The sequence below is a fragment of the Vulpes lagopus genome, chromosome 13, assembly GCF_018345385.1.
Source record: "Vulpes lagopus strain Blue_001 chromosome 13, ASM1834538v1, whole genome shotgun sequence".
NCBI lineage: Eukaryota > Metazoa > Chordata > Mammalia > Carnivora > Canidae > Vulpes > Vulpes lagopus.
In genome coordinates this window covers 17,630,613-17,654,727 of record NC_054836.1, presented here as the reverse complement: position 1 = coordinate 17,654,727, position 24,115 = coordinate 17,630,613, and the positions used below count along the sequence as shown (strand labels likewise).

The window sequence follows — 24,115 nt, the reverse complement described above, 5'->3', positions numbered from 1 at the left end:
CAATGTACCTTGGCTGCCCACTGGAATCATTTGGAGAAGTTTCAAGTACTAATGTATGGGCTGCAACCTCAGAAATTCCAATTTTATTGATCTGAGATAGGTCTCCACTATGGGATTTTTTTTTTTTTTTAATGCAGCCATGTTTATAACCATTATTCCAGCACAAAGGTTTTCTTTTCTTTTTTTTTAAGATTTTATTTATTCGGGCAGCCCGGGTGGCTCAGTGGTTTAGTGCCACCTTCAGCCCAGGGCCTGATCCTGGAGATCAGGATCTCTCTCTGTGTCTCTGTCTCTGTGCCTCTCTCTCTGTGTCTCTTGTGAATAAATAAATAAAATCTTAAAAAAAAAAAGATTTTATTTATTCATGAGAGAGAGAGAGAGACAGAAAGAAAGAGAGAGAGAGAGAGAGAGAGGCAGAGACATAGGCAGAGGGAGAAGCAGCTCCATGCAGGGAGCCTGATGTGGGACTCGATCCCAGGTCTCTGGGATCACACCCTGGGCTGAAGGTGACGCTAAACCGCTGAGCCACCCTGGGCTGCCCACAGCACAAAGGTTTTCAAGTTGTATAGGAATCATCTGGATAGCCTGATAGTCATATTGGGGGGAACCTGGGTGGGGATTAGACATAAGTACTTTTTACAAAAAGTGTATGATTCCACTGTAGGTGTCTCACTGACTATGCTCTAAGCCAGGGCTTCTCAAACCTTAATGGGAATATGAATCACCTTGGGGTTTTGTTAAACTATAGAATCAGATTCCTTTGGTCTGGAATGAGGTCTAAACATTTCCAAAAAGTTTCTAAATAGCTGATGTCCATGCCAGTCTGAGGACCATTCTCTGCATAGTAAGGCTTCAAGAAACACTTTTTTACAAGTATCCTAATTCAAATCTATTCTATATAACAACCATTACACTAATCTTACTGCATTTGCTTTCATAACAGTACTTCTCCAATCAAAAATTTTCAACAGCTCAAATTTCTATAAATTCCAAATTCTTGACCTTAACATTTATTATTTTCTACTTGGTATAGCCTCTATCTTTTAAGTCATCTGTCTTATTCTTCTGCAAAATACCTTAATCTGCCTATGTCTGAGACCTAGAACAGTGCCTTTTTTTTTTTTCAGATTTTATTTATTTATTCATGAGAGACACAGAGAGAAAGGCAGACGTAGGCAGAGGGAGAAGCAGACTCCTTGTAGGGAGCCCAATGTGGGACTCAATCTCCAGACCCTGGGGATCACGCCCTGAGCCAAACGCAGCCGTTCAACCACTGAGCCACCAGAACAGTGCTTCTTAAACTCTGACATGTAAACAAATAACCAGTAGAACTTTCTTAAAACATCTTGGGAGTCTACCCCAGAGATTCTGATTTGGAATCTGGAGGCCTACTGGGCCCAAGATTTCATATTTATAACAAGCTCCCAAGAGTAACTGATGCTGCAGGTCTGAGGGGCACATTTTAAGTATCCTCCTCCAAATACTTAAATCTTACCCAGTCAAATCATACTAGTACTCATGAAATCATCCAGGATAAGTAAAATTAAAATGGTCTTCCTTTCCCTTCAACGCCTGTAACATTTACTGCCCAAATTAATGAATAATATAGCCCTTAGCATCATTGCTATTTTGAAGGTAATAATGAGGTCATAACTTTGTTCATTAAGTATCAGAAAACCAAGACTCAGGCAAAGTTATTTAGTTGTTGAGCTGGGACTACAATATCTGTATTCTTTTCAGTTTTAAAACTCCAAAAAAAAAAAAAAACAAAAAAACAAAAACCCTCCAGGTGCTAAAAACACAATATAATTAAGTAACTTACCACCTTTAGTTTTCTAGTGGCCTCTATTTGATCTGACAATAAGCAGCCACACTTAAAGCTTTGAATAAACAACTAAGACAGGGGTGCATAGGAAATATCTAAGATAATGTTCATTTAAAAAAATGCTTTTCACAAAGAATGAAACACCATCAAAAGCAAAAACCTCCACACATCAACCATTTATTGAATCACTATGACAGGAAAAACACGAATATAAATAAAATGAGGCTTAATGACTAGGCTGGCTCTGGTCCGCCAAGGGAAGAAAAATCACTGGGCCATGCTAATTAATTGGGCCATGCTAATAGACCTAACCCATCATTCTCCAAAGTCCATCTCTATTCTAAAGAAATAGAAAAAAAAAAAAAAACCCTCAACAACTAAGAAAAGTGTTATTTATTGTACTGAATTCTTGTAAAATTTATGTTTAACAGAGTTCTATTTTTGTGCATTGAGCATCTATTACATAGTATTTTTAAAATTCGGGATCCCTGGGTGGCACAGCGGTTTAGCGCCTGCCTTTGGCCCAGGGCGCGATCCTGGAGACCCGGGATCGAATCTCACATCGGGCTCCCGGTGCATGGAGCCTGCTTCTCTCTCTGCCTATGTCTCTGCATCTCTCTCTCTCTCTCTGTGTGTGACTATCATAAATAAATAAAAATTAAAAAAAAAAAAAGATATAGAGGTTTTTTTTTAAAAAAAAAAGTATTTTTAAAATTCTTTGTATAATTAAAGCACATAGGCCTTGCTTCACAAATGTTTTTTTTTTTTTTAAACATTTTTTTTTAATTTTTTTATTTATTTATGATAGTCACAGAGAGAGAGGGAGAGAGGCAGAGACACAGGCGGAGGGAGAAGCAGGCTCCATGCACCGGGAGCCTGACGTGGGATTCGATCCCGGGTCTCCAGGATCGCGCCCTGGGCCAAAGGCAGGCGCCAAACCGCTGCGCCACCCAGGGATCCCACAAATGTTGTTTTATATATTTAAAATAAGCTTCTGAAGTGTGGAGTCATCTCTGCTTTCCTCTTCTAATTCTTTGCATAATATAGGGGGTCCATTGCAAACTGTGGGCCAAATCCAGCCTGTTGCCTGTTCCTGTATAGTCCATGAACTAGAACTGTTTTCACATTTTTAAATGATTGAAAGAAAAATCAAAAGAGTATTTCATGACATGTGGAGATCATGAGAAAGTCAAGTGGGAGTGTCCATAAACAAAGTTTTATCACAACACTGCCATGCTCATTTGTTTATATACTGTCATGGCTATTTTCAGGCTACAATGGCAGTTGAGCAGTTGTCTAAAATACTATTTGACTTTCACAGAAAAAAATTTGTTAACCTTTGGAATGATTCTCTGAAATATGAAAAAAGTAGAATTAGAGGGGCTTAATTTATAGTTTGCCCTTAATATATGTTTAACATATAAGCATTTTCAACTTTCAAACAACTGCAACCCATTCTTCTTTGTGTCACTTTGATCTCTTAAATAACTCTGAATCATTAATATTTGTGAAACACCAGATTTTCCTACTTAAGAAGTTCTGATAAATACACCAAAGTGAGGATTCAACACAAGCACCTGGTGTTAGAGAGTGGTCAACAGAGATAAATAAGAGGGCTGGCCAAAAAAAAAAAAAAAGAAAAAGGAAGGCTGGGCAAGTGTACAGTCAAGTATATGTAAGAGATAAAGATAACTTCACATAGACTAAATGATATGCTGGAATTTGTCGAGGAAAACTAGAATAAATGCAACCAAGGTATTTATAGGGCTTTATTTGGGATGTTCTACATTAAGTCAAGAGCTCTTCTGAATACAGAAAAATGAAAAGTCACCAAATGATGAGTTTATGAATGCAATATGCTGACAGATCAAAAGTTAAAACATACACATTCACACAAAGCAAATCATCAGGCTTGTCAATTCAGAATAAACCTAGCACCAATTTCTTTCACTGAGCAAAAATTAGTATCATCATCATGATTGTAATTTTATTTTATTTTTAAAGATTTTATTTATTTATTCATGAGAGACAGAGAGAGAGAGAGAAAGAGAGAGAGAGGCAGAGACACAGGCAGAGGGGGAAGCAGGCTCCATGCAGGGAGCCCAACATGGGACTTGATCCCGGTACTCCAGGATCATGCCCTGGGCCGAAGGCAGGCGCTAAACTGCTGAGCCACCCAGGGATCCCCATGATTGTAATTTTAAATTACAAATGTTTTTTAAAAGACCAAAATAAATATATTCATTAAACTTATCCCCTGTGGAGGGAACTGAACAATTCTAGGTAATACAGCTACCAGTCCCACTTGCTAAGATTTGCCATATCCAGTATGTATAAACTGGCTTCTAAAAAAATCAGCCAAAAAGTAGAATATATCTCTACTAGAACCATTACTTTAGGCAACAAGTGTTTAATTGATGACTGTTATCTTCAGGAATGTTAGCCAATTTTTAATTGCTCTTGATTTCATTTTATTCCCAACTATGTTTAACTATGGGTTTGTTTTTAATTTTTCCCTAAACAGGGGAATTTATTTATTTATTTATTTATTTATTTATTTATTTATTTATTTTTTAATTTTTATTTATTTATGATAGTAACAGAGAGAGAGAGAGAGAGAGGCAGAGACATAGGCAGACAGAGAAGCAGGCTCCATGAACCGGAAGCCCGACGTGGGATTCGATCCCGGGTCTCCAGGATCGCGCCCTGGGCCAAAGGCAGGCGCTAAACCGCTGTGCCACCCAGGGATCCCTAAACAGGGGAATTTAAAAGGGATCCAGATTCTTTTAGAAACACAAAGAGGACAAAAAGGACTAAAGTAAATGTTAAGAATAAGCAAAGCAAACTCTGATTATTACATATTACCAAGACACAAATTTTACAGAATGCAGGATATTAAAAAACAAGTTTTACCTCAACACAGGTTTTCATCCCTGAGGCAGCAGCATAGTGTAGGGGTGTGTTTTTTTTGTTATCAACTGCATCAATAGCTGCTCTCTCATATTCTCCTTGGTCAAGTTTTGCTCCTTTCCATCTTAAGATCATCTGCAGACAATCTGCTCTTCTAAAATCATCTTCTGCAGGCCGTGCTAAGCGAGGATGAAGGGCTCCTTCAGATATCATAATTTGAGGTCCCATACATAACAAATGCATAGATGTTTCATTGTGCACATTCCTTTTATTTGGATTTCCATCTCTACCAAAAAGAAAAGTCCTAAAATGGTAAAGAAAAAATGAAAACCAGTGTCTTCTTGTCTTGAACTGAGAACACACAAAAGATAAATTTAAAAAATAAACTCTATTTCTAAGCTGTTAATGTCTATTGATGTCCTGTTTCACAATAAGCTGAATGACTAATTCTTAGTTAAAAAAATTCCATTCCAGAACAAAATACTAAAAAAAAGAAAGCTGAGTATCTTTACAGTATTTGTTAATAAAAGAGGGATAGAAGAGAAAAGAAAATGAAGAAAAAATAAAGGAAAAGTGAAGAAAAAAGGAAGGGATACAGGAAGGAAAGGAATAGGAAGGGCCACGTGAGATTCATATGTCAATTACATGAATGCCTAAGGGTGCATTACTAAATAAAATATTCCACACCAACTTTTCTCTTTTCTTTACTGTTTTGCCCAATTTCTAGTTACATTTTTACTTCATAAGGGTGGTGACAATTAATATAAGCATAGCAAGTAGTGCATAAGTCTAGGACAAATTTTTAAATCTAGAAAACATTTTTCTACTTTAAGGTCATTGGCTGGCACTATTTACACAGTGTAATATTTTATGAAGTGATTAAGTTGTGGTTAGTTCTAAAAGACCAAGATCTAATTCCAAAGTGGTAGCCTTTACCAATGATAAATCTGGGTGAGCTCCCTTAACTAATGACAAACCTAGATCTCAGTTATGCCTAGCTCCTTAATACATCCTTGAGTTAGGATTATAGAATTAACAGGTGAGCCAATTCAGTGGCTTCAATAGGTTATTGGAAAATGAGTTGGAAAAAACCTGCTATAATACAGTCAACCTATACTAGAAAACACACAAATACATTATGAAATGGGAGTCTAAGTCCCATATCTGGAGATGAGTGCCTACATTTACTGTGGAGGGCTGATATCATTTGCATTTCTATGCTGAAGTACAGAACAGAAATGGGAAGACAGCAGAGCCAAACTAACCCCTAGGTACATCTGGATTGCTTTTAGGTTAGTTTCGACTTAGACATATGGGTCTGACAGAAAAAAATGACCATAAAGGAGTTAGGATGGACTCATCAATTGGAATGAGTTAGTCAAGCTGGAAGGCTTTTATGAGAAAAAGGTTGTGTAAGAAGTTTTAAAGCAGTAGAAGGTCCCAGACAACTCTGGATATTTCCTGTTCTTATCATTCAGGAGTCTAGAGAGCTCAGCTGTAGAGCCCTTCAAAACCAATCCATTAGGTTTTTAGCACTACATTGATTTGAACTGTCCTGAAAGTAGATGTTGGAGTCTCTGGAACAAAAAGAAATAAATTATCACTACTTATAATAACTATGTCAGTTTCTCATACCCTAACTCTTCCTACTGGGAAACTACAATTAGAGCCAAATCAGACATTCTTCTATCTTTCTACACTACAGGTGAGTATGGTAGGCAGAATAATGCTTCCACCCCAAAGATTCTGTCACTCTTTATGTGATCTCAGGCAAATTATGTAATAATAGCTCATTAACAACTATTTCATATCCTTTGACCAGGTAAATCTATACTTCTGAGAATTTATCCTAAAGGAAATAACTTAAAAGAAATAAAAATCCTGTGGTCCCTGGGTGGCTCAGTCAATTAAGTGTCCGACTTAACTTCAGCTCAGGTCATGATCTCAGGGTTGTGGGACTGAGCCCCATGTTGGGCCCCTCCCTCAGCAGGAAGTCTGCTGGAGATTCTCTCTCTTTCCCCTGTGCCACTCGCCGCTTTGGACACAGGCACATGCACAGACTGTCTCTCTCTAAAATAAATAAATAAATCTTTAAAAACAAGGAAATAAAAATCTATAGGAACAATGACATTCAACACTGCTACTCTGAATAGAAAAATTTGGAATTACTTAAATGTCTGGTTTATAGGAGAAATGGGAAACATAAATAAGAATATCTATAAAGTAAAAACTTATAGTCATTACAAAGTCTATAGATGTTTAGCTCAAACTAGAAGGGAACACAGAATAATTCTAACAGTTGTTTAAAGGAGGAAGGAACATGGATAGTTTTGTTTGTTGAAATGACCATAATGTTGTCTAACAGTTTAAAAAAAAATGAAAACATACAATATTTTCCTGTTAACAACTGATGATAATATGTATTTATAATGGTTGAATTATAATGGGATTGTAGCGGATAACCAAAACTAAAACAATACTCTAAAATGTGTTCAAAATTAAAGCTTTTTCTAGGAAATCATTAACAAAAATGTTTCATTTTCTTAAAACTTTAAATTAGGAAGAAATTATTAAAATTAATTCAGATTCTGTAAGATTCTTTATAAGCCACTTTTATCCAGCCCTTCCTATTCCCATTTCCAATATATTATGACCCGAGCCAAAGGCAGACCTTAACTGACTGAGCCACTCAGATACTCCTGACTATTCATTTATATCCTGGCCGTTCTATAACCTTGATTTCCATAAGTACACACCTTCTCAAATATCTCTTAATTTTTTTTTTTTAGCACAACTTGTCTTTACCCATGATGATAGCTCCACTTCCTAACCCCTTCCTTACTGGAAGCAAATTCAGTTCTTGAATCCATTTTCTTCTTCATATTTCTTTTAGAGAACAAATCTATTCTCAAAGCCATTTATCTTTCAGTGGCTTCTATGAATATACTTTGTAAACTATAAATTTTTATCAGAACCAAATGACAGACAATGGTGGTGACATCATAGTTCTATTAAAGAACTTCTACTACTACTTTGGTGGTCATACTACTTTTGTGGTAATCATTAATGCTCTATCATCCTGTCTGACTTCTCATCTGACCTCTAGACCATATTCTAAATCCTTCTAGGATCCTTTATATGCAAGAGTGCATATTCCTCTATCAGCTCACATTCAACTGAGTTCCCTCCAAAATAACAGTCTGCTCTACCAGAGGCTCAATTTCTTGCCACCAACACTCCTATTCTCCCAGTCACTAACACATACATGGAACTTCAGTTCCTTTTAACTCTTCTCTTTCATGCAACAAGTACTGAACAGTTGTTATTTAGCAGGTAATATTTTAAAACTTAGGCATACTGTGAAGAAAACAAATTAAGTTCCTGTCTGTATGAAGTTTGCAGGCAAGGAGGGATAGGAGAGGAGAATTTTAATTCATTTAAATCCGTTTAACCCATTAAAAGAACTTAATAACTCCTAAAACATAAGAACCAAAAAACAGAAATCAAGGATTAGAAACTCTTTTAATTCTCAAAGCTTGATATTAATTAAGAAGGTTTTATATTTTATTTACACTATAAGACAGGCCCCTTTTATTTCTAAAAAGGAGAGAAGCTACTCTGTAAAATTTACAGAATAAGTATTATAATTCTCATTTTATTTATTTTTTTGTTTTTTTAAAGATTTTATTTATTTATTCATGAGAGACACAGAGAAAGAGAGAGAGAGAGAGAGAGAGAGAGAGAGGCAGAGACATAGGCAGAGGGAGAAGCAGGCTCCTTGCAGGGAGCCTGATGTGGGACTCGACCCCGGGACTCCAGGATCACACCCTGGGCCGAAGGCAGGCACCAAACCGCTGAGCCACCCAGGGATCCCCTATAATTCTCATTTTATACATGACTTCTCGTAACTAGGACACACTGATTGCAAAGTCTAATAGTGTTTTTGCTACATTAAGTAGTAACTATTTATGAATATGGACTTAGTTTCTCATGAAGGACGCACTGTGATGTGGTATAATGTAAATAAACAGCATTTGGGTTCAGAGAGATATGAATGCAAATTAGCTGCTAAACTGTAAACTACTTTTACCATATTATTTTGCCTAAAAAGAGGAAAGTTATGCCTGCTATTGCACGTACCATAAAGGTAAAGGAAATGGTGATAAAAGCAAGGTCTTATTCCACATGGAGGCTTTCTATGGCTACTAGGTCCTTGACTAAGTATATACACCTTTGTCTATCCATGTATTTCAAGCATTAGGAAGCTAGCCAAGCTGAGTCAGGGATTATACTGAAGCCATAGACAGGTACCTCAGATTAAATGAGGCATCATGAGAAAAAATGGTCATTAGTTTGTTAGGATACAACAAGGGTAAATACAATGAAATATTAGGATGTTAGGATGTTAGGATGTTAGGATACAACAAGGGTAAATACAATGAAATATTTGAAGCTATCTAAAATACAAATAATTAAAACAGATTTGCTATTTTATTTAATGCTGATGAGTAAATGCTATTTAATCTTATTCTACATGACAGTGTTAAGAAGAGTAATTTCGTGGGATGCCTTGGTGGCTCGGTTGGTTAAATGTCCAACTGTTGGTTTTGGCTCAGGGTGGTAAGAACAAGTCCTGCATTGGGCTCCACGCTCAGCACAGTTTGTTTGTCCCTCTCCCTCTGCCCCTCTGCAGCTCACATATGCTCTCTCTCTTGAATAAACAAATAACATCTTTTAAAAACGGAGTAATTTCTTAATTCCAAAAGCAACTAAACATTTAATATAATTTGATTTGTTATTTTCTTATCTAAATCAATTTTTGAAAAACAAAATATATAGATTTAGGAAATCAGAGTTGTGTATTCTTAGGAAAAGAGAACAATAATTTGTTCTGATTCTAGTATATGATGTTAAAAAGCTTTAATAAAGAAATTATAAGCCACTGATCTCTCCAAACAATTAAGGAAACAAAGAAGAAAATACTCCAAAACTTTAGGCTGAAATTGAAAGTATAAAGTAAACATATAAGTACAAAGTTAAGTATAAAACAGATGGCCAAATCATAAAAGTAGTCCAAACTGGTAATTAAAAAGAATATATGTCATATTTCCTATAGGACTTTAAATACTCATTCAATAGAATGATAACCACATGACAGAAAAAGACAGATATATTCCTGCTTAGAAGAGTCAAGAATATTGAACAGATCAGCAATTCTTAAACTTTTTGGTCACAGGTCTCTTTTACAACTTTATTATTTATTTATTTTTATTTTTAATTGTTTAAAAAGATTTTATTTATTTATTCATGAGAGACACAGGGAGAGAGGCAGAGACATAGGCAGAGGGAGAAGCAGGCTCCTTGCAGGGAGCCTGATGTGGGGATTCAATCCCAGATCACGACCTGAGTCAAAGGCAGATGCTCAATTCCTGAGCCACCCCAGTAATTGAGCACCATTTTACAACTTTAAAAATTAGGGAAGTTTCCTAAGAATTTTTGTTTATGTGGGCTATGTATATTGACAGTTATCATATTAAAAATTAAAACAGGGATCCCTGGGTGGCGCAGCAGTTTGGCGCCTGCCTTTGGCCCAGGGCGCGATCCTGGAGACCCGGGATCGAATCCCACGTAGGGCTCCCGGTGCATGGAGCCTGCTTCTCCCTCTGCCTGTGTCTCTGCCTCTCTCTCTCTCTGTGTGTGACTATCATAAAAAAAAAAAAAAGAAGATAAAAATTAGACATTTAAAAAATAATTATTCACTGGGCAGCCCCGGTGGCGCAGCGGTTTAGCGCCGCCTGCAGCCCAGGGCATGATCCTGGAGACCCTGGATCGAGTCTCACGTCGGGCTCCCTGCATGGAGCCTGCTTCTCCCTCTGCCTGTGTCTCTGCCTCTCTCTCTCTGTCTCTATGAATAAATAAATAAAATCTTAAAAAAAATAAAAATAAAAATAAAAAAATAAAAAAAATAATTCAGTAAAAAACCCATTACACATTAAATATTCTTTTTTTTTTCACATTAAATATTCTTAACTTAAAATGAAAAAAACTAAATTTCTTTTAATGTCTAGCTAACAGAAGATGAATTCTCATGGTATTCTATCTGTTGTGATAAGTTCTTTTGGTTCAAAGCATATGAAGAAAATACAGCCTCTATAATGTTAGAAAAATGAGTAGTATTTTAAAATGCCTTTTCAGAGAACTATAAATATTCATATTTGATAGTATACCAAAAATTCAACAAGTGGCCATTTCTTAGATTACTTGCAATGTAAAATCTGAAACATATCAGTGAACTTTTTGTACTCCGTTACATTAAAGTCTACCGGTCTACTTTTCATTTGAATATATTTTTTTACCCATGTGTAATTTTTAAAAATCACATACTATCTTCCAAAAATACCAATTAACTGAGTTATGCAGATTTTTAAGACAATGTCACTTTTCACTATATAATATTTTAGAAAATCACATTAGTTTATAACAATGCCAATCTTATCATAAAAGTCTGTAAGTATCTGGGAGCTGCCAAGATAGAGGTAGTGATACAAGTTTTTCAAAATTTGAATATTCATTTGAAAGCTCAAGTTTTATCATTAGCAACAACTTTTCTTTGAATTGATAGGCTCACATAATTCATTTTCAAGAAAATGTCAGCCAAGTATCCTAGTCCAAATAACCAGTTTTTGTTGTTGTTTTTAGCTTAAAATGGTGTTTCATGAAAAAGCTGTGGTTCAACTTAGACTCAAATAGCAAAGTGCTCTTATTCAAAGCTATCATATACTTCAGTATTCAGAAGTGCTTTAGGTATTCTTCCCATCAGTCATATGGACTATTAAGAGATGTGTACTCAAAGATGGAGATTAATTAAAAAAAAACAACTTTTACTAAAAAAATAACTTTTACTGCTTCATCAAGGATACTTTTTTTTTTTTTTTTCATCAAGGATACTTTTAAGTGAAGCTGGCTTTTTTTTTTTTTGACTGAAGTGGCAGGCAGTGATGAATATAATGATTACTTGTAAGACTGACTACCACTGTCTTAATTCATCTACAAGCATCAACAGTTTTATCCTCCAGTTTTTGTACTTATATTGCAAATGTCAACACAGTGAAAAAGGCAAATAACACCCAAGTATTAGTACAAAAACAGATTTGACCTTGTGTGCCTCCTGAAAGTCTCAGGATCTCTAAGTCCTTAGACATACTTGTTTGATAACTTTCTTAACAGTGTTTTCCAATTTTAGGAAGTATATTTGTAAACTGTACTATAAATGGTTAAAAAACATTTTGCTACTTGGTTTCTTTTGTGTTAAAAATACATATTATCTTAGTAATAACAATACTTAAATATATTTTACTTTAGTATTCCAAGCAAGTTTTAGACTTGCTTTAAATATCATCATAGTGGGGATCCCTGGGTGGCGTAGCGGTTTGGCGCCTGCCTTTGGCCCAGGGCGCGATCCTGGAGACCCGGGATCGAATCCCACATCGGGCTCCCGGTGCATGGAGCCTGCTTCTCCCTCTGCCTGTGTCTCTGCCTCTCTCTCTCTCTCTGTGACTATCATAAATTAAAAAAAAAAAATAAATAAAAATAAATAAATAAATAAATAAATAAATATCATCATAGTGTTCAATGTTAGCAAGCTAAAGCAATACAAAAGTTCTGTAATCTTACTGAAAATACTTAACTTTAAAAAAAAAAGCTTTAATAGATTAAGCATTCAATATTTAATTTATTGAAAACATTACTGTCTAGCATTGTATTTACAATCTTTACAGTTGAGTGGAGAAGAGAAGTTTAATAATAATAAGACTTTTTTTTTTAATTTTTTATTTATTTATGATAGTCACACACACAGAGAGAGAGAGAGAGAGAGGCAGAGACACAGACAGAGGGAGAAGCAGGCTCCATGCTCCGAGAGCCCGATGTGGGATTCGATCCCGGGTCTCCAGGATCGCACCCTGGGCCAAAGGCAGGCTCTAAACCGCTGCGCCACCCAGGGATCCCTAATAAGACGGTTTAAAATCTAAGTTGTAGGATTTCAGAAAACAAAAAATACTGCAGGTCAGAGTAGTTAGAGGTAAATTCATGAACAAAGCAGAAACCAAGTTAGGACTTAAAGGAGAGGCAATTAGAAGAGAAAGAAGACATTTGAGAATCAAGGAGCAACACAAATAAAGCTCTAAGGTGGTGGCATTTCTAAAAATGGGGAGAGCACAGAAGAAGTCAACCAGCCTCACTATAGGAGCTTGTTTGAGAGTAATGAGAAATCGGGCTGACTGGGTAGAATGAGGGCAAGGTCAAGGGAGCTTTGGAAGCCAAACAGAATAAAGCAGACAATAGGGTATTGTTACAGTTTTACCACAATGGAAAAAACATTAAAAAGTATATAATTGAGCAAGATTAATCTGGACAAGAGAATATGAGAGGAAAAGACTTGCAAAAAGAACACTTAGGAATCAGATATTTTTAATGTTGAAAATCAAGCACAGGTTGAGAAGAGTGAGCTAAGTTTGGGGCAATGGGAATGCAAAGAAATGAATTCCAGAGATAATACTTAGTGAACTTTGTATTAGTAGCAGGTTAGGTAAGGGAGAAGAGTAAGTCAAGGATGATTTGAAGATGTTTAGGATTACAGAAATGAGAAGTAATAACATTTTTGAGAACATACTGTGTCCTAGGCAGCATGATAGATATATAACACATTAATTAATTGTCCCACAAGCTGTATGTAACAGATATCTATATTATAGATAAGGGAACTTAAGCCCAGAGTGATGAAATAACTTGCCTTGCTAGTAAGTGGTTTACACAGTCCCAATACATAAGTTTATCTGACTATAAAGATAAGAGGCTATCACAGTGGTTAAAAAGCCTAAAGCTTACATTCATCAATTTGGGCAATTAGCTTTGTCACTTATAAGCTGCTAGAGATCTGACAAGTTGCTTAATCTTTCTGTGCTTCAGTTTTCTCACCTCTAAAATGCAGAGTAAACTACCTCCAGAGTTGTAATGAGGATTATATGAGAGAATGTATGTAGACACTGTTAATAGTGCCTAGAAAACAATAAGCACTCAAAATATTTGCCGTTATCTTAGCACAGCATGTTAGTATCGTTAATGTAGGGAAAACCCAATTGGGGGGAAAAATACAAAATTTCAAACAAGATGAGTTGGAGGTGGCTTCTAAGTAGGTATCTTTAGAGAAATGAAAACAAAAGATAAATGCAAATAGGAGAGGTTATGGAAACACTAAGCCAATAATTACCTATTTTATTTTTAATAAAAAGAAAAGTTACAGAGATGCCTACTTGATAAAGTCATGGGTCTGATGACTTAATTCATTCATGGAATTTTTTTGTTCACAAATCCTGATCCTAAAGTATTTTCTTGCGCAATGATTTACAAAACTGTTATTAACTTTGTGTTCGATATTATGCTAGATGCTAGAAGTACAAAAGTTAAATTTTTACATTAAAAAAGTACTTTAAAAAAAGTATTAACTGAGGTGGAGAGAAATATACAAAATTTTAAAGTACAATGATACGTAGTATATACCAAATAAGTAATACATACAAAAAAATCCCACAGAAGTTAAAAAAAAAGATTGACATTCCTTTGGGTTGGGACAGGCTAATAATAAGATAGATAAATCCTGTACAGGGCTTTGAAGGAAGGTTAAGACTTAGATAAGAAAGAGAAAGCTGAGAGGAGTTGGGGAGGGGACTCCTAGCAGAGAGAACAGCATGCACAGGACAAAGCACACATGACGTTTCAAAGAAACCAAAAAGAACAGCTTAATTTGAACAACAATTTGTATTAAAAGAAATATAAAATAGGTTGAAACTTTTTTATCAAGTTCTAAAGAGCTTTGAATACTGCTTTATGAATTTTATTTCACTATGTAAGTAAAGTCCTCCTCTGCATCAGACTTTCATAACTGCATAATCTACTTCTAAAAACACTAAATTTGTTTTTGAACTACCCTCTGCTTCTCTCACTTTATAAACTAGCAAATATAAAATTTATTTCTCATGTAATATGGTAAGAATCTTCACATAAATGTGTTTGCTGTCACTAATTCTTTCTTGTTGGAGATTTTAAGTTTCTTAGTATTTTTGGTTTTAAGGAAATGTTTTGCTTTTAGAAGAAGTCTTTTCAAGTAAATGAACCCCATTAAAAGGAAGGAAACTCAAATCTGATTATGACTAGATAAGGCAAATGCATATTTTTTCAATTTAAACTAGCTAATTAGAGCTGAAAACTTTGATGTAGGCACCATTCCCTGCAATTTTTTGATAGCTGTAAGTACTTTTCTGGAATTGAAATGTGGTAAATTAAACACTAAACTATTACCAAGATATCACACTATGAAACATACCGAGGATTAAGATATATTTATAGCCACAAGAATATGTGAACCAACCTATTAAAACTTTGTCTAATTTAGGCATAATTTAAAAAATTTTACTTAATAACTTAGCATAATCAGTTTTAGAAAGTTTAATTCACTAGGGTGCCTGGGTGGCACAGTCAGTTAAGCATCCAACTCTTGGTTTCAGCTGAGGTCTTGATCTCAGGACTGTGAGCTAGAGCCCCATGTTGGGAGAGCCCCATGTTGGGACAGGCTCTACTCTACCCTCACTTGCTTGCTTGTGTTCGTGCTCTCTAAAATAAATAAATCTTTAAAAAAAAGTTTAATCCACTATAATACCATATAACATGCATATTTTCAAAGATCAAGGTCTTTTTTCCCTTTCACGAATTTATTAATTGGTTTACAGTAATACTTACCCCAGTATTCTATTCATTCCATGTCTAGCAGCATAGTGTAATGGAGTATTGTGCTGGTAGGGCTCCCCATAAGATGTATTTGGATCAAGAGATTCTTTCAGTTGAGGGTTGTTTTCATAAATTTGGCAGGCCAGGTTTTCGTCACCATTGATGAGTGCTTTACGGAATTTGGTGGTTGTATTTCCCATGTTTTCCTCTGTTTTTTTCTGATAGGCAGTGGCACTTTTTTCCTTCCCCCTTCAGCCACTTCTTGAATGTTTCTGCAACATGTTTCACATTCTAATGGAAGAAAAACATTATATTGTAAAACATCAACTATAAAACAGTATCCTAAATAAACACAGTTAGGAATACTAATAAGACCTAGGAAGCACACATAAGGGAACAGACTAAATTACATTTTACTAAGTTTATCTTAATAGACCAAAAAAACTCAAAATTTTAACACTGCCCAAATTAACTTCTTGTTAAACTGTAACATTTACCCACACAGAGACTGTTAAGGTTTCACAGGCTGTACTTTGTACTATGAAAGTTACCTACATATATGAGCCTTTCAATTTTCCTTTTCACACGGGCAGGAAATAACTTGACTGAATTTCATGGTTGAATACACTTAAATCTGTCTAAATTATGCATAAAATAGATTCAGCCAATTTGTGAGAGAGTGAAAAACCTAGGAAATTTTGCTCATATGTGAACTTCAGAATAGGTGTTAAGTTACAGTAAAAAAACCTCCAACAGTCCTTGGCCAGTATGTTCAATGTATGCTAATTTTGCTCCATTCCAATAAATGTTTCTGAATCTACTCTTGAATTATGACAAAAATTAGTGATAAAGGAAATAACATATGTGAAGGCAGGTATGAAATGAAAGGACTATTCAAGGAATGGTAAGTACAGATGGAGTTCAGGATCTCTAATGTTGAACTAACAGAAGATAGAACTGAAAATAAATAGGGGCCAACTAAGAAACTCATACTTTAATGTGTAAAGAATGGATAATTAAAGGCTTTTATGCATGGCAGTGATATAATTATTTTATGCTTTAGAAAATTAATGACTGGGACAGCATAGAAAACAGAATGGAGAGAGAAAAAGATAGAGATAGAATAAGAATCAATCCATCATGTTACCCAATGTTACCTAGTGGCAGTGGCAGACTGGGCATTAAAACAGAACTTTAAGAATACAGTTGAAAAAAAAAATACAGTTGAAAATAATATATACCTGTTCAACACAAGTTTTGTACAGGGTAGTAATAGTTTGAACAGAATACAAATTAACAGACTGAAAAACAAATGAGTTTTTTTTTTTTTTTTTTTAAGTTTCCTATCAAACAGAGGTTCTCATCCTTCCTTGGCTTGATTAACCTGGAGAACTTCAAGAGTCCCATTAGCCAAGCTATACTCCAGAGTAATTAAATCAGTTTCTAAGGGGTGGCACAAGGGCACTGGTACTTCAACTACTTGAGCGATTTCAATGTGCACACACCACTGTATAATAAACTCGTAACTCCCTCTAGCCAAGTGATTATATCTGAGTATGGAGATGAAGATGAACAGGCAGGGTAAGACATCTGCTAAACCTATTTTAGTGATAGGTGTTAACTACTGACTTTCTAAAGCAGTGTATATTCCGGCCCACATCTATATTTAATGAGGTCGCCATTTGAGTGTTTTAAGGCTTCTTTGTTATTGACATTTTTACCTTAAATATGCAAATACCTATGTATAATAGAATGAGTAAAGAAAGACAAAAGATAACTGAAAGAACTACAGTTGGCATTTTGTCAAATAACCACCCTATTTATAATGTATGTAAGTATGTGTTTTATGCATAATATACACAGTATAAATATGTATATACATACATTGGATCACTACATAATTTAAATTTTTAAAAATTTTTCAGAGGGTTGCTGAAATCTGTAGACTAAAGTACTATTCCTTTATCATTTCATCTAGAATGAGAGAAGAAGATCCCTCCCTCTGACAGTCTTACACTTATCATAATATACTAAAGACTTAAGCAAGTGCTCTATAAGAAAAGTAAATTCTATCCAAGATGTGAAAAAAGAAATATCTAATAAAGCAATGATATCTTGGGGTATTTATTTAAAATAACAAGACACTTTAAAAAAAATCAATAATACTCTAAATGTGCTGTCACTCATGGTGAAAGGCATAATGGCATCTAGAAACCTTTTTGTGGTTCTCAGTTACTTTCAAGTCTGTTTCATTTTTAAAATTTGAGTTCAATAAGCCTGAAAATCAGCAGGAAATGCATCATTTAAAAATCATAGCTCCATTCTCTCAGATGATCCTTACAAGTCTCACCTAGAAATTTGCCAGATGTGTCCTTTAACTTTTTCATATACACAGCTAGTATAACCTGAGGTGACTGTTCCCTCTTTGTTTGAATCAAACTGGTAAGTAATAATTCCCCAACTCTAAGATAAATTAATATACAGAGCTTCATGAGGCAGGTGAAGGACTAGCAAAGGCGTGAAAACAATTCCTTATTTGGGGCTTTTAAGTTTTACAGGAAAAGTGGTAAACTATAGTACTTGATAAGTTATTTAATGAAAAAAGTAAGAAAAATGTAGCCTATCAATGGTCTCTAGAAAGCATTCCTTAATTTCTGATTAACTTTTAATTATGAAGAGTTCTATAACTCTTGCTTTAAATCTTTGTCTTTTAACTTCCCTTTTCACAGGTTAATAATCTGAAAAAAATTTCAAGTGCACCCAAATTAATAAACTACTCCCAGAAATCTTTTATAGAATATGCAGTTCTTCAGAAATAACATGCTCTTAACTTCTGTTTTAGAAGTTCTCTGTACTTCAGAATTTACAGAAGTAAATTATTTTTAAAGTCATAATCATAGATTGAAGTTATTGACCTAAATGATATAATTGGTTCCCATTCTTCATCTATCTAGAAGAAAACTTGTTTTTTTTTTTTAAGAAAACTTGTTATACACATCGACCATCTACTTCTAATTCATCCTTCTGCAACTGTCTGCACTACTGATAAGAATAGCAATTATAAATCTACAACTAAACATCTCTTAGCCAGAAGAAACAAGTAGTAAGTTCATTCAAACAGTAAGTCCCAACCCCATTCCACTGTAGGTTGAAATCCAAGAACTGTCTTCATTCTCTAATTCAACAAGCACTATTAATCTTTAGTTATTTTCATTCATCACTATGCATCAGAATAACCTGGAGAGGTGATTTCATCTGGTCTAAGGACCAGAAAGGGAATCTTAAAAAACCTCCCACTTGATTACAACATGCAGATCAGAGTTGAGGACCACAGATTAGTTTTGAAATTGCACTAAGCCAAAGGTACTGGCACACAGTGTGATGGCAAGGAAAAGTGTTGGAGTTGGAAAGACTTGTGCTCAAATTCTGTTTTTATGTTAACAAGTAACTTTTGTTTTCTTGTCTGTAAACCAGCAGTATCAATATCTTTCTTCAGTTGACAAATATGTATGAACAAAAAAATATCATTGAACCTATGGGGTTTATATATTCTAGTGGGAGTAGAAAGATAAACATTGTAAGGATGTGATTTTATTCTACATGCAACAATGAGCCATTACATGTTTTAAGCTACATCTTTCAGGCTTTAGCATTTTTAGAAAAATGCATTCATAGTTTATCGATATCGATATATGAATCAATAGTTTGATCATTTTTATTGCTGACTAGTATTCCATTGCATGGGTGTACCACTGTTTACCTATTCACATATTAAAAGACAGGTTGGTTATTTCCAGGTTTTGACAACTGTTAATAAAGCTATCATAACATTCACATACAAGTTTTATGTGGATGTATGCTTTAATTTCTCTTGGGCAAATGTCCAGGAATGGAATTGCTGGGATATTTAAGTCATTTGTTTAACTTCATGAAGAAGCTACTAAAACTGCTTTCCAGAGCAGATGTACCAATTCATTCCTATCTGCCATGTATGAGAGTTACAGTTGCTCTGTATCTCGGTCAACATCTGGAATTATCAGTTTGTTGGGAGTTTTCTTCCCTTTTTATCCCATATGGTAGCCATCCTAATGGATGTACTGTGGTACCACATAATGGTTTTAATATTAATATTAAAGATATTTCTTAGATATTTCCTAACGATTAATGATATGAATCACGCTTTGATATACTTACTTGCCACGAGTGTATCTTGATTGTATATCTAAAATGTCTCAACCGTTTTTTTTTTTAAGATTTATTTATTTATTTATTTATGAGAGAGAGAGAGAGAGAGAGAGAGAGAGAGAGAGGCAGAGACACAGGCAGAGGGAGAGGCCAGCTCCATGCAGGGAGCCTGCCATGGGACTCAGTCCCGGGTCTCCAGGATCATGCCCTGGGCTGAAGGCGGAGCTAATCTGCTGAGCCACCCGGGGCCGCCCTAAAATGTCTCAACAGTTTTTAAGATGGATTACTGTTGAATTTGAGTTCCTTATATATTCTGTAAAAAAAAAAGTCTTGTGATAAATGTGATTTGCAAATATTTCTTCTAGTCTGTAGCTTCTCTTAACTCGAACCCAGGGCTGAAGGCAGCACTAAACCACTGAGCCACCGGGGCTTCCCTATCCACAAAAATTAAATCAAAATGAATTAAAGAGGGCATCCACCACCCACCCCTGTCGCTCAGAGGTTTAGCACCACCTTCAGTCCAGGGTGTGATCCTGGAGACCCGGGATCGAGTCCCACATCTGGCTCCCTGCATGGAGCCTGATTCTCCCTCTGCCTGTGTCCCTGCCTCTCTCTCTCTGTGTCTCTCATGAATAAATAAATAAAATCTTTAAAAAAAAAATGGATTAAAGATGTGAATGTAAAACCTGAAAACCATAAAGCTCCTAGAAAAAAACAGGTGGCAAGCTCCTCGGTATCACTCTTAACGATGATTTTTGGCATAGACACCAAAAGCAAGGCAACAAAAGCAAAAATAAACAAGTGGGATATCAAACTAAACAGCTTCTACACAACAAAGGAAACCATCAACAAAATGAAAAGGCAACCTACAAAATGGAAAGAAAATATTTGCAAATCATTTATCTGATAAGGGGCTAATATCCAAAATATATAAAGAATTCAATCAACTCAGTAACAAAAAGCAATCCATTCAAAGATGAACAGAGGATCTGGACAGACATTTTTCCAAAGACATACAGATATATGGTCAACAGGTACATGAAAAGATGGGTCAGCATCACTAATCATCATGAAAATACAAATAAAAAACATAAGGCGTCATCACCTTAGATGTTAGAATGGCTATTATAAAGACAAGAAATAACAAGTGTTGGTGAGGATGTGAAGAAAGGAAGCCCCTGGATAGTGTTGGTGGGAATGCAAATTGATGTAGCCATTAGGGAAACCACTAAGGTGGCTCCTCAAAAATTAAAAATAGAACTACTGTATGATCCAGCAATTCTGGATATTTATCCAAAAGAAAACAAATACACTAACTTGAAAAGATTCATGCACTCATGCAGCACTATTTACAATAACCAAAATATGAAAACAACCAAGTATCCACTAATGGATGAATACATAAGGAAAATGACATATATATATAAATATATACATAAGTATATATGTGTGTGTGTGTGTATATATATATACTGGAATATCATTCAGCCGTATAAAAAAATGAAGTCTTGCCATTTGTGACAAATGGTTGGACCTTAAGGGCATTATGCTAAGTTTAATAAGTCAGAGAAAGATACTGTATGATCTCTCTTATATGTGAAATCTTAAAAATCAACAAACCAAACAAAAACACAGCTCATAGGTATAGACAACAGACTGGTGATTGTCAAGGGCAGGGTATAGGGGATAGGCAAAATGAGTGAAGGGAATCAAAAGGTACAAACTTCCAGTTATAAAATAAGTAAGTCATGGGGATGTAATGTACATCACTAAGTTAGCAATACTGTATTGTATATTTGAAAATTGGTATGAGAGCAAATCTTAAAAAGTTCTCATCATAAGAAGAGAAACTTTGTATGTATGGTGATGGATGTTAATTAGACTTACTGTGGTGATCAAATACTGATTCATTATGCTGTACACCTAAAATTAATATAATATTGTATATCAGTAATACTTCAGTTAAAAAAATAGTTGACTAAAAAAAAAAATAGTTGACTATATTTGACTATATTTGTGTGCATCCAATTCTGGACTCTATCTTGTTTCTTTTTCTGTGTGCCTATTCTTTCAGCAATACTGTATTATCTTGATTACCAGAAGAACTGACATCTTAACAATATTGAGTGTCCTGATCCACGCACATGATATTTCTGTCAATTTATTTATGTCTGGGACACCTGGGTGGCTCAATGGTTTCAGCGTCTGTCTTTGGCTCAGAGCATGACCCCAGAGTCCCGGGATTGAGTCCCACATCAGGCTCCCTGCATGGAGCCTGCTTGTCCCTCTGCCTCTCATGAATAAATAAACAAAATCTTAAAAAAAATTTATTTATGTCTACTTTGTCTTTTCAGCATTTTGTAAATTGGTTGTATCATAAAAATGGCATACGTATTTTGTTAAATATATACATATTTATTTTGGGGGAGTGCTATTATGAATGGTACTATAAAAATTTTTAAGTTTCTATTGTTCATTTCTAGTATATAGAAATACAACTGAATTCATATATTAGACCTTGTAAACTATAAATTTGCTAAATTAATCTATTCTAGGAGTTTTTTGGTAGATATTTCATCTAAAGTAGGCTCAATGTCTTCTATGAAGAGGGGAAGTTTTATATCTTTCTTTAACACCTACTTGCCTTTTCTTTTTCTTGTTTTATCATACCGGGTAGATTGATTTTTTTTAGCGAAAGTTAGGAAAAACAGAATTATTTGTATAGAGTATATAAATATCTCAGGGAAGATATTTAATAATAATCAAAGTGAAAAGTGGCAATTTTACAATGAAGAAACATGGGAAATACCACCTTAACCAAGGGATTAAGATTAATACCACCAATAACATATTGACATCATTTCCCCTGACTTAGTACACTAAAAAAAGCACATTACTACTGTAGTATTCTTGTGAAAAAGTGCATAACATCGACCTAAATATACGAAAGTATCAGATAAACTCAAATTGAGTGACAATCTACAAAGTAACTGGCCAGCACTCTTCAAAAGTGTCAAGGCCACAAAACATGAGAAGGGACTGTACAAATATTCACAGATTAGGGGTGATTTAAGGAAATGTGAGAACTAAATGCCACATGACATCAGAGATTGAATTCTAGAACAGAAAACAAAGTCATAAATGGAAAACTGGTAAAAACCAAATAAAGTATATAATAGGTTAATATTTTACCAATGTTAATTTCTTAGCTTTGATAATTATGATTATACAAGATGTTTACATTACATCAAGCTGGGTGAAGGGTAGGCAGGAATTCCCTGTCCTACTTTTTTTTTTTTTTTTTGAAGATTTATTTGAGAGAGAGCGAGCGAGCAGAGGGAGAGGGAGACAAGTAGACTCCCTGCCGAGTGAGGGTTCCAATGTGGGGCTTGATCCCAGGATCCTGAGATCATGACCTGAGTCTAAATCTAGTCATATGCTTAATCAACTGAGCCACCCAGGTGCCCCCTCTGTCTTATTTTTGCAACATTTCTGTAAGTCTAAGATTGGTTTAAAATAAAAAAGTGAAAAAAAAATTCTCCTAGCTACTGTGTTGAGAACACAGGAAGGCACAGATAGAAATAGGGAGACTAATCTGGAGGATACTAGAGTAATCTAGTTAACAAATTACAGTTTCATATGCCAGGATGGTACAAATTGAGGTGATGAAAAGTATTTGCATTATAGATATATTTTGAATAGTATTTCCTGAAAGAAACCTTTAAAGAGTGTAAACAGGGCAGTATGGGTTATTAATTATCCAATAAAATAACAAAAGGAATAAAATAGGAACAATGTCCTAAATTCCCAAATCCTTGAAAACCCATTCCCCACTGGGAAATGAGTAGAAAGGACACTCTAAGAAAATCAATGCTATTTATTACTAATTTTGGTACCAAACTTCTAATCCTTATGCAGTCTCTTAACCCAGAGTATTTAAGCTATGCTATGTGTAAAACACAAGGTCTACTGGCTCCTCTAGCCTAGATTTCTCTGATGGTGAGAAGAGGCAGAGAAAGAAAGGAAAAAAAGGTTAAGACTAGCTGCCTAAATTCATTACATTCCTGCCACTTTGTACTAAAATGTACAAACCCTAGGGGCCCAACTGTATCTCTAAAGATTCTATGATGTTAAAACATTTCTTTTAGAGGGGAATAAGGAAAAAAGCATGTCTTGCTCTCTTCTAGAGCTTAAGGTATAGAGTTAGTTAGCTTCGGTGATACAGGGTTAAGGATGTGATCAGAGAAGTATGCAGGCGAAGGGGCAGTGGTAGTCAAGTCTTTTGGATTTACCTTCTATAAAATCTTCAATGGTTTCCTACAAATAACAGATTATACTCAAAATCTTAGGAAGAGCATAACTAAGGCTATACCATAAAAGTGCTTTTAAAAACAGTGAGTTGGGGATTTGCAT

The 24,115-nt window shown here is 35.0% G+C and overlaps 1 protein-coding gene across 3 annotated transcripts in view; it reads right to left on the bottom strand.

Annotated features, from left to right (window-relative positions):
* ANKIB1 (ankyrin repeat and IBR domain containing 1) overlaps positions 1-24,115 on the bottom strand; it is a 141,715-nt gene that overhangs the window by 73,223 nt on the left and 44,377 nt on the right. For all 3 annotated transcript variants that reach the window (XM_041728312.1, XM_041728310.1, XM_041728311.1), the window contains exons 2-3: positions 15,530-15,808; positions 4,739-5,039 (exon numbers count right to left, since the gene is read on the bottom strand). In XM_041728312.1, coding sequence (XP_041584246.1) covers positions 4,739-5,039; positions 15,530-15,717 — 489 coding nt within the window. In that variant the 5' untranslated portion in view covers positions 15,718-15,808. The remainder of the gene's footprint in view (positions 1-4,738; positions 5,040-15,529; positions 15,809-24,115) is intronic.